General features: G+C 44.2%; 2 protein-coding genes across 2 annotated transcripts; one reads left to right on the top strand and one right to left on the bottom strand.

Annotated features, from left to right (window-relative positions):
• Positions 1-3,592: 3,592 nt before the first annotated feature.
• Positions 3,593-7,291, bottom strand: LOC119324047 (ABC transporter I family member 19-like). Its single transcript, XM_037597777.1, has 6 exons — positions 7,042-7,291; positions 6,048-6,208; positions 5,585-5,636; positions 5,120-5,256; positions 4,204-4,290; positions 3,593-4,120 (listed from the first exon to the last, which is right to left on the bottom strand). Exons 1-6 carry the CDS (start codon positions 7,190-7,192, stop codon positions 3,833-3,835), a joined length of 876 nt encoding a protein of 291 aa, XP_037453674.1. The 5' UTR covers positions 7,193-7,291; the 3' UTR covers positions 3,593-3,832.
• A 201-nt stretch (positions 7,292-7,492) lies between these two features.
• LOC119325661 lies at positions 7,493-10,794 on the top strand. The gene is made up of 4 exons (XM_037599378.1): positions 7,493-7,771; positions 7,906-8,116; positions 9,317-9,494; positions 10,164-10,794. The coding sequence occupies exons 1-4, from the start codon at positions 7,552-7,554 to the stop codon at positions 10,554-10,556; spliced, it is 1,002 nt and encodes a 333-aa protein (XP_037455275.1). The 5' UTR covers positions 7,493-7,551; the 3' UTR covers positions 10,557-10,794.
• Positions 10,795-11,705: the final 911 nt, after the last annotated feature.

Below are 11,705 nucleotides of genomic sequence, written 5' to 3'. Positions count from 1 at the left end.
CTTGGGCACGCTCCAGTAGAAAACAAGGACGGATTTGTCGCATGTAGGTGGGAAACAAATGTGGAAGTCGAAGGTGGCCACTAATTGTCCCTCTTCCCGGTATACAAGCGACTGTGATGGCAGGGGCAGAAGCGTCGCCTATACGAACAACACCGCCATTGACCGGCATGCGCGCGGGAGGAAGAGGTCGAGTTGAAACTCCCTCTCCCCCTGAGTAGTTAGCGGATGACGTGCCCTCCATATCAACGTCAAAAGACTCCAAATATAGAGTCGCGCGGGCCGTATATGAGGCGTGCTCCATAATTTATGCAGGGTGAGCCTTGTTATAGTGTCATTTTCGATCAAATTGCCATAATAACGGTTATTATGCCGATCAGATCCATATGACGCCTCTGTTAGAGTTGTACAACAACCAAAACAACAGACAACCATGAAGAGGAGGAGGACCTCCATTGAGGTGCATAGAAGTGCAACATTGTAGTACACCAACCGCAGTGATGTAAGGAGAGTATACGTTGTTCTTTTGGTTCCCTCAATCCGTACATCAAGTTTGGACTTGACATTTGTGTGATATGTCATGTCGAGTTACTTTTGGAAGCCAGGGACACTTTGTACTAGCATAGAAGCACACTATAAATAAAGAGAGGAGCACCGAATATATTCAAAGCTCCAGCAATACATGTCCCCGCAAAAGAAAAAGGTCCAGCAATTCGTGAGGTGGATAAGAGAGAAGAGAGAAGAGAAAATGTTCCATCAATCAAAATATCCAAAAGAGAAACGACCTCCATGGCTCATGTGATTACCAATTTACTATGTTTCGACAGTGCATGGGTGAATTGCGGGCGTGTTGATCAGCAAGCTTGCAAGAAGAACGTTGGTTGATTATGATATTTGCTTTAGAAAAGTGAGAGAATAAATGCATTGCTCATCATAGTTACTGCTGGCGGCCATGGATACACACCCACCGTGGAATGCGAGGGGGCATCATCATCATTGGATACATATAATCTCTCACTTTTCATTGGATATAGATACACACAAAACGGCCAAAAACCATCGAGTGCCCGTACAAAGCGAACGTTTGAGAGTTACTACACCGTGTGCTCTGTGAAGGCAACTGACGAGACTGAAAATGTTATCTCAAGGCAAAGAAGATGCAGAGGCACCGGGAAAAAGACATCTTAACGTCAGAAACGATTTTTCCAGCGCTGGCCGGTGCGCAAGTTGGAACCATCCGCGAGCCGTTGGTTCCGAGGAGAACACAAAAATAATCACCTCGCCGATTAGTAAACCCCGTCGGTTAACCGGCGAACCCCGTGATTAATCCGGTCTCCAAACTATCATCATAAGACCGGTAAAATATAAAACATATCAAGGAAAAATCTTTGCCTTGCACGAAGTCCACTTGAGCTAGATGATGACGATCTTGATTCCCTCAAGTTGGACCATCTTTCTTGATTGCATTTGCTCGATGAAGACTAGTTGATTGCTCCCCCATACTCCACAATGGGTGAGCCACTCCTTGACTTAGTCTTGATCAACCTCTTACAAGACCAATCTTTAGGTAATTCCTTGAATAGCACCTTGGTCGACACAAACTCTCCTTGAAACCAACACATGTACTTCAAAAAAAGCCTATGGACAAAACCTTCAAATATAAATCAAGGCAACCATTGATCCATAGAGATTGTCATCAATTACCAAAACCAAACATAGGGACACCGCATGTTCTTTCACCCTCCATATCAACGTCAAAAGAGGAGGACCTCCATTGAGTTGCATAAAACTACAACACTGTTGTACACTAACCTGCATATGAAGCGTGCTCCATAATTTATGCAGGCCGAGGCCTGTTATAGTGGCATTTACTATCAAAATCATCATAATAACGGTTATTATGCCGATCGGAGCCGTATAATGACTCTGCTAGAGTTGTTCCAACCGCGACACATACAACAACCAAAAAACTCCCTCCGTCCCAAAATAACTGTCTCAAACTTAGTATAACTTTTTACTAGAGCTAGTACAAAGTTAAGACACTTATTTTGAGGCGTAGGGAGTAACGGATAGCCGTGAAGAGGAGGATGACCTCCATTGAGCTAGAACATTGCAGAACACCAACCACAGTGAAGTAAAGAGAACATACGTTGTTCTTTTGGCTCCCTCGATCGTCGATCCGTACATCAAGTTTGGACTGACATTGTGTGATATGTCATGTCGACTTATTTTTGGAAGCCAGGGACACTTTGTAGCGTAGAAGCACACTATAAATAAAGAGAGAAGCACTGAATATATTCTCAGCTGCAGCGATACTTGTCGGCGCAAAAGAAAAAAAGGTCCAGCAATTTCGTGGGGTGGAGAAGAGAGAAGAGAGAAATGTTCCATCAATCAATATCCAAAAAAGAAACGGCCTCCATGGCTCATTAGCTTGAAAAACGTCTTACATTATGGGATGGAGGGAGTATGTTTCGACAGTGCATGTGAGAATTGCGGGCGTGTTGATCAGCAAGCTTGCAAGAAGAACGTTGGTTGATTAGGATACTTGCTTTAAGAAAGTGAGAGCATAAATGCATTGCTCATCATAGTTACCGCTGGCGACCATAGATACACACCCACCGTGGAATGCGAGGGGGCATCATTATCATTGGATACATATATTTTCTCTCACTTTTCATTGGATACATATATAATACAATACGGCCAAAAACCATCGAGTGCCCGTACAAAGCCAACGTTTGAGAGTTACACCGCGTGCTTTGTGAAGGCAACCGACGAGACTGAAAATGTTATCTCAAGGCAAAGAAGACGCAGAGGCACCGGGGAAGACATCTTAACGTGAGAAACGAATTTTCTAGCATTGGCCGGTGCGCAAGTTGGAACCATCCGCCAGCCGTTGGTTCCGAGGAGAACACAAAAGATAATCACCTCGCCGATTAGTAAACCCCGCCGGTTAACCGGCGAACCCCCGTGATTAGTGAGGTCAATGTCACCCAGGACGGCGATATAATCATGGCGACGGACAGAGACCGTCCCTGCCGCTTCCCATGTGGAGCACGTCACGGTCGGATTAAGTCTGGGGGATTAGATTAAGGAGGACGGACGAGGGCCGGGTTAGTTAGAGGGGAATGGGGAAGAAGGGTTAAGGGTGGTGTGCAAATGTGGCAAGCGGACATGCGACCGGGGAACGCACGGAGCCGCACCAACCGGGTGAGATGAGACGCGTCTCGCCTTCCTCCGCGACTGGCGCCTGGAGGAACTCCACGCGTTGATGCAGAGCATGCAAGCCTCAAGGCAATCAAGGAGTATCAGAGCCATTAACACGTTTGCTCAGAGTGACAGCGGAGTAAAAATTACCTTGATCACGCATGATTTTCATGTTCGTAGACGGAGGTAAAAAAAAGCTTGGATCCATCGCGTTGACTAGGAAGAGCGGTTGCCCGGTTAATTAACAGAAAATCGAACGAAAACCGTCATAACGCGCTGTAAGTAGATTTAACAATGTTCATACAGTGAAGTGGCTAAGTGAGGATGAGATAAATGAGCAGCAAATTTGTCAGCATACATGGAGACTTCCTCACAGAAAGACAGGGACTGACTGAATGAATGAATGTAGCACTGTATAATCTGTATTTAGATGAGAATCTTCAGAATGTGGTGCAGTAGAAATAATGAGCGTAATGGCCTGCTGGGAATAGGGTAATTAAGCTCGACTTGTTTGTTCTTCAGATAGATACATTGCCGTATACAGGGATGCATGAGGAACAGGAAAAAGAAAGATACAGACTCCAGAGTTGTATGACACCGGAATGGATGTAGAGGTTTTACACGATCATCATCGGTAGTAGGCCATGTGGCGCGACGCTCGGAAAGGGGAGGCGTCGAACGGGGAGGGGCGCCTGGGCTGGCTCTCGACGCGCGCGGGCTCTTTCTTCGGGAGTTTGGTCTCGGACTTCAGCCATGACTCCACGACCGACAGCAGGTTCTTGGCCGTCTTGAGCTCTTCGATGTCCGAGTATTTCGCCGACTTTTTCAGCTCGCCCTCCTGGATGTATGCGATGTCGGTCGCCCATGTCTCCAGGCCGTCGAATATGTGCGTGGCGTAGACGATCGTGGCTTCCCTCTGCGATGAAGAACCTTCCACGTTATGCAATCAGAAAAGTGTGGGCTGAGATAAAAAAAGGTAGAATGAACTGAAACTGTTACCTGCTCGCACTCTTCCTTGAAGAAGTCGAGGAGATCCATCCTGGTCACGACATCGAGATCCACGGTGATCTCATCGAGTAAGAGTACCTGTGTTGGTACAGGATGTTTTAATAAAACAATCTTCAGGATATTCCTTGTGTTTAGGTGAGACCCAGTGTAAAGTAAACTACAAGAATCTCATTTCAAAAGAATGGACCAGGTTTTCGTGACCCTCTGAATAAACTGGGCTATATAAACCTTTGTCAATCTGCGAATTAGCTAAAAGACAGACGTTTTCCATCTGCAAATTGACTCATCACCTGGCTATATACCAGAATGGATCACAAAGCTGATGAGTTCCTCTGGACCATAATACCTGGACGTCCATGCTGAGTCATCAATGGAGACCCATATTTAATCCTCCAAAGAGTAGTCCCTAGTCGGTGTAGAAAAAAATTGCACAATTGACTTAAGTCACTCAACAACAAACTCGGCCTAACTTAATCACACTTGGTGACTGAGTACATACCATCAATCAAGAGTCTTTTGAATGAAGTTTCTACTATTCTTCACAGCTGATGGGCAATGAAGTGGGTAAGGTTGTTTCTTGGGTCGCTGAGGAGCGAGTTCCAGGGTTAATTGTGAGGGTAATATGAAAGATACAAGGGTAGTTTAGTGGTCAAAGGGTCACTGATCATGTGGCTGTGGTTTACTTTGCAATAGATTACACCCAAAAAAACCTTTGGCTATTGCATAGTAAACCCACTTTCCTGTCCTAGCAAAAGAATACACTGAGAAAGGCTCAGAGCCTCAGGATAATCAAAGAAACAATCATCTGATCAAGAAGCACCCAACTTGGTACAACAACACACTATGGGGAGCAGGCCAGAGTATAAACTAGAATGATCCACACACAAAACTAGGAACAGAACATCACCTTGTATGGATGAAGAAGACCCATGCAAATTTGTACCCTGCGGCGCTGTCCATCTGAAACTTTATGCATGCGCCATTGCAGATCAATATCCAGTAGATCAATCAGCTTCTCTCGCCTAACAGGATCAACCCCATCAACTGCTCATAATTCAGGGTGGAGAAAGAAAGGTGTATTTACATGTACTGCAATAAAATTAATTACTTAATACTAACAGTAATATGGATTTCAGTGGATTTTAACTGAGATGGTTACACAAAACTTGATAAAACTAAACCAAAAATATGGAAGTAAAATGATTTAAACAAACATATCATGCCAGCAGGAAATTTACTACAGGAAATGCTTGAAGCATCAATGAATACAAATTAACTCAAGGACAAAACAGTACGTGGACACATTATTGCTTCCATCCATAGAAAACAAACAATGGGATATGCATATGCTGAGCATTATGTGTGTAAATACCTCCAAATATCATGTGCTCAGCAGAGAAATCGCCTTGTAGTGGAACATCACCCTGAAAACGTTACTTGCATGTAAGATACAAAGCCATTGCTCTGACAAATAAAGCACGGCATAAAGTGAGCTGTCAACAAACTGGTCGTATATCAGTTCTTAATTAAAAAAGTAGGTATTCCGCAAAAAAAAAAAAAAAAAAGTAGGTAAAGAGGAATTCTAACATAACAAATTGTAGAAAAAAATATCACTGCAGCTACAATATTCAGTCAAGCACCGTAGAACATGGACGAAAGCCACTATATTAGTTCAGCTGGCATTAATGAATTAAAAATTGCTCACATGAGAGTTTCCGGAGAAAGCCATTTGAAAAGTAAAAAAGATGCTCAGTTACACAAACATCGATAGTGAAGAAACCAAGCAAGAGCTAAACCTCTAGTTCTTATATCAAGTAAACAAAGAGGGAACTTACAACTGAACTGACATTCCGACTCCACGAACCACCCAAGTAGGAAAGGTCACCACTGCACACAAACTGTGTGTCATGAAAAGCAGAACCATTAAGAACACGGACAACATCCTTTCCTCCAACCATATGTTTTCCTGCAAGAATCTTTAAGAGAGTGGTCTTGCCTGCAGTTTGACATAAACTGGTACATAAATTGGTGTAGAAGACATTACTCAGAACATATATCAGCAAGTCAGCAACAATGCATTGCACTCATGTTTGAAGATTAATTCAAAATGGACAAATAATTTCCTTCTGTTAACCTTTTGGAATTTGGCATAGCGCTCTACTGCCTACTGGCGCCACACAATTTTTTTCTCGAAAAGGGATAACCCTGACACAGTTACCATGAAAAAAAAATCCAGAGATGGTAATCTCCAATAGAAATGTGGCACGCATGACATAACAGCACACGGTGCGTAAAACCGATGCTAAAGCTGAACAAAGGGCATTCCTTGGGCCAAGCTCGCCAGCCACTTTTACATACTGAAAACAGGGCATTAATCCCACAGCTCTACCACCTTCAATCTCTATGAGAAATAAAGGCAGGAGATGCCCAAACCTTGATGAATGCAGATGCTCAACCGCCAAGGGATATTCAATAGGTCTATTGCTCAACCAATGATTCATTCCAGTGCAGTGCACTTTTAATCACCCCTAGTATAATTAGCTAAACTGTGCACAAAGTTGTGTTCATATTATGACTCAGTTCCAACTCAAGCACATATCTAAAGCAACATTTCCCTCAAAACAGAGAGACAAGCACAGGAAATCCCCCACCACACAGCTATCCTGACTTCTTGAGGCAACAACCAAATTACAGGCCAGTTAATTTTTGTGCCCAAATCATTCGGCAGCTAGGCAAGCCACAAGGCACCCCTCGCGTCGTCCGGATCACAGGAGCAGCAGAAAAGTAAATTTCGCGGCTCGTGGTAGGCGCTAGGAGCCAGGAGCTTACCGGATCCGTTGGCGCCGACGAGGAGGCAGCGCGAGCCGGGGGCGACGCGGAGGTTGAAGCGCGCGAAGAGCGGCGCCTCCCCGTCGTAGCCGAACTGCAGGGTGCTCACCTCGATGCCGCTCCTCCTCCACCCTTCCTCGCCTCCGGCCATCTCCCCTCGCCGCCGGCGGGTGATCTCTCCCCTTCCTCTCCGCCGCTCCGTTCAGGCTTCAGGGGAGTTGGTGCGACCGTCTGTTCGGTCAGTCTCTGCGGCTCTGCGCCGGCCGCGTCACCCTTCGCCATTTTATACAGCCCACGATGCGAATCCACTGGGCCTCGCCCGCCCCAGGCCCAACCGTTAGCCCAGGAAGAAGATAGAGGGGCCGAGGCTCGCCCGCTCAAGGGCCGACCAATTAGGCCCATGAGTGACACCGCTTTAGTTTCTCTCCAAGTACGAGCCGTGAGGTTTGGGGTGGGAAAAAAAAAAACTCGAACCCTTCCGGTGCTCCATTGCCGCCGCCATTGGAGACGATGAGGTACACGAGGCACGAGCTGGAGGCGCTCAGCGGCGCGCCGTCGCGGGAGGCGCAGGCGCTGCGGTGGGCCGAGGCGTACGCGGCCCTCGCCGCCGCGGGCTTCTCCGGGGACTACGACGGCCTCCTCGCCTCCGACGAGCCGCTGTCCAGGAGGGGGAAGAAGGTCTCCGGGGGCGGCAAGAAGAGGGCCGAGGCGGCGGCGCACCAGTTCTCCGGTATTGAATTCCCCCCTCTTGATTTCGCGCTTGTGAACTTAGCCGCGGGATTCGACCCTTTTTTTTAGGTTTACAGAGTACTACTGTACTTGTTTAGGTAGTGATTATTGTTCCTTTTGCTTGTGATGTTGTAGAGGTGACGGAGGTGGGTGCCTGGAGGAACGGGGATTCGGGGTTTCATCAGGCGACTGGGGAGCCGTTTGATCAGGGTGGGGATGTGGAGTATGAGGATGACAGTGATGATGAGTATGATGGCATTTTGAAGCCTGCCTTTGCTGTTGATGGGGAGCCTGATTTCGAGTCAGGCGAGCCTCTTGACGGTTTCGAGTATCTCCGGCGTGTCAGGTATGCTTCCTGGTCGATTGGTTGGATCTAGGAGGTCCTTGGAAGTGTGTGTGCACATTTCATGCTGTCATTATGTGGTGAATGTTTACCCTGAGTGAGTCGCTGACAGCTGTTAGGAGCATATAATTGTCTGATTGTCACCCTAGATTACTGGTAAATGTATGTGCAGGTGCCAGCTTTCTTGATGTGTTTTCATGTTTTTGTTTCGTAAATCGTAATTTTGGTGCTCGCTGAATGGCTTACTTCTGGTATTTAGATTTCTATTTTCAGAGCCAACATCATTAGCATCATTCTATTAGAAATCCTGTTGGATAAAATTTACTTGCTGTGCTCTAGCCCTCATGAAACTGGAAGTAGAAATCTATGTAATACAATCCTGGTTGGCTTTGCAAGTCCCGTACCAAAATCTGTGATTGCCTGAAACTAGTGAACATTACAGTTGTAGTATGTTTTTTCCCTGACTTCTTAGTTTATTTGCCACCAATGAACATTTTTTGTTGCTATTGATGTTCCAGAAGGGAATCTACCAGCTCAGCTTGAATAGGAACAACTAAGGCTTAGAAAAGTAGAAGTATGCATTATATTCTCTGGATTTTTTTTCTTTGCATAGAGTTCATAGATGCATTAACCTGCATTAAATATATCTGATATGCAAGTTCTTCGTACAAAAAGTTGCTAGTGAGCAGTGAGACCACTGTGCATTGGGTTTGCATATGTTCTATGTGTTGATATAGTACTATGTAACACAAATCTGAGAGGTATGAAATAAAACTTTATATTAGTCACCAGATCAATATGTAATAGCTTAGTTTTGGCACTTGGGCAATAGAATAGTAAATGGGAAAGAATCTGCAGTTCCCTTTCTTTTCACAAAATTTGGTACATTTTCACTCTCAAGTATCTCGCTTATGTTGTGATCTTATTGAGCTGTCATTTCATCAAATTTGCTTTTGTTCTTGCAGCACATCTCTTCTGCCGACCAAGTTCTATAGCGCATAATCATGTATCTGCATAACTCAAAGCATTTATAGAGCCTAAGCGTAATAGAAACCGCATCCTCTGCCGAATAAAGATGCAAGGGTGTCGTTGATTCCATCTTGCAAAATATTTTTCTGTCCTTTTTTGTTAACTTCTGTGGGTAAACATTTGGCCATGTGTCCTTTTGATGCAAAATTATTATTGCTTTGATTATGTTTACAGGTGGGAAGCCAACCAGATTCCTAAAGTGAAGGTGGCCAAGATAGACTTGAGTGCAGCTAGAAAGGAGCAAACACCTTATATGCCAGAAATTCCTGACATACCGAAGTGTTCACCTGATTTGTGTGCATCAAAGGAATGGGAGGACTCCTTCATTACATATTTTTCAGAGACAAGGCTGGTAAGCTATGTTTCCATTTAAATGTATCGCCATGCTTAACCACATAAAAGCTTTGTTCCCCTTTTCATAATTATCGTCGTGAAGGCAACACTATGTGTCTCTTGGACCTTGGCTGCTATTTGAAGTAAAAATTAAATTCTATCTACCTAGTTATTTTGATGCATTTATAATTCTGAATATTTAATTTTGTCAAGCCCTCAGATCTTAATGATACATGTCCAAAATATTTCAGATATCAACGGGAACCATACTGCTATGCTATAACTAGTTAACTACCAGTAAACTTATAGGGGTCTTTTATCATGGTAAAGCAAAACCCTTCACTGCGATGTTTTAGCATGTAGTGTCACTGGTGTCATTTGCAATAACTAATTGATAAACCTGAAGTTGAGACGGGCATCTTGGGGTTGAGAGAAAGCACTGTTACCTGTGAAAATCCCTAAATTCGGAGATCTGTCATGACTTGCAATTTAAACATGGAGAACAGCATGTCCAACTACCTTGCTGTTCCACCTTTTGCAGTCACAAAAGGGTGTTGACTTTCTCTCTGTAGACCTGAACTTGAAGTCAGTACAATTAGAGTAACTTGGTTGGATGATCTCTTTTGTCATTAGCTGCATTTTGACAATCATGTCTGCTATAATGATGTATGAATACTCTTCTCTGCAGGCATTCTTGGAACTTGACAGCTCGGATGAACCATCTGTATCAGGAGCGGTGAAGAACTCCTGTAAACCTGGCATCAGCTTTGAGCCGCAGATCGACCCGACGCTGACGATGATTCGCAAGATAGACGCGGTTTCAAGAGCTGCAACACTGCGCAACTACATCGACATGATCCAAAGCTTTGATACGCTATCAAGGAATGACTGCCTGTGGCTGTTTGCGCTGTGCGTCGCTGTCGAGCCGCCCTTGGACGCAGAGACATGCGCGTCGCTGAGGTCGATGCTGCGCAAGTGCTCAACCATCCTCGCCGCCAAGTTGGAGATGGACGATGAAGCCGTGATGCTGAACATACTCGTGGCCATCTCGGGTGTGTACTTCGGGCAGTATGAGAAGTAGATATAGGGCTTGCATGGTTGGATCAGTTGGAAGCAACACTTCCTCTTTTGTGGGGCAATCCATCTGGTGAAAACGTACAACTGGAGCAAATGGCAAATGTTTAAACTTCCAGCCGCCACAAATGCCTTGATTACTTCACAACTGAACGCCCAGTTCCACATTGCGCTCTATGGGCGTTATTGAATGGCCGGATTTTGAAGAGTAAAATGCATGGCAGGTGATTGGAATTATTATGACAGTCCAGTTTAGTCCTAAGGCATCTCCAAGGGTACTCCTCAAATTTCAGCCCTCCTATACGTGAACACTAGAAAGAAATGCATGGGTTAAACATAGAATAAATAGTTCAAATTTACAATTACATAGTTTGAAGTTAAATAGTATTCGGAGCATGTAGTTTAAACATATAAAATATTCAAACAACGTCCCAAATCTATTACTAGTTTCCACTAGTAAGCGTGCACGCGAAATTTCACGTGTCTAGAAAAAATATCCTTTTATTTTGTGGGGAGTATAGATAGAATATCCAATCGTAAAAGTCAAAAATATTATGAACGAATGTGTATTTGAGGTTTCAGAAAGGCTATAATCAATAGAACTTATACTTCGTAGTGTACTTAAGCATTTGTGTACATAGTCAAGGAATTTAACTTCAGGACTTCATTCTCGTTGTTTTGAGTTGTCGTTGGTCATTCTTCAGACTTATGAACGCCAATGAGTTACATATACATATGTTCACACCTTCTCCCCTCTTTCTAAATCCATTGATGAAACAATGTAACCAAAAACACATTATTCGTTCCTACTAGTAAGTAAATGCATCTAAAAGCGTATATATGCCAGCGGGGTAAAATGTACATTATCATAACCTTAATACTATCACAAGTAAACATGAGTGCAAAAATAATACTATAAGGTTAAGCACTGCTCAAATATTAGGCAAGGAAACAAAATTATGATAGTAAAGATGACTCTTTTGCTTAAGAAATACGATGGAAGCAAACCGCAAGGACATCAGTGGTGGAATGTCCATGAGCGCCCTACCTGAGTATGACTACTTTCTGCGTTTCCATTTACAGATGAGTTCGTTATGTCCTTAAACAGGGAACGATCCCCTGGCACGCATTGGGTACAACATGGATAACTCAAAAA

Source organism: Triticum dicoccoides, chromosome 6B (assembly GCF_002162155.2).
Source record: "Triticum dicoccoides isolate Atlit2015 ecotype Zavitan chromosome 6B, WEW_v2.0, whole genome shotgun sequence".
Lineage (NCBI taxonomy): Eukaryota > Viridiplantae > Streptophyta > Magnoliopsida > Poales > Poaceae > Triticum > Triticum dicoccoides.
This window is presented reverse-complemented; position numbering and strand designations above follow the sequence as displayed.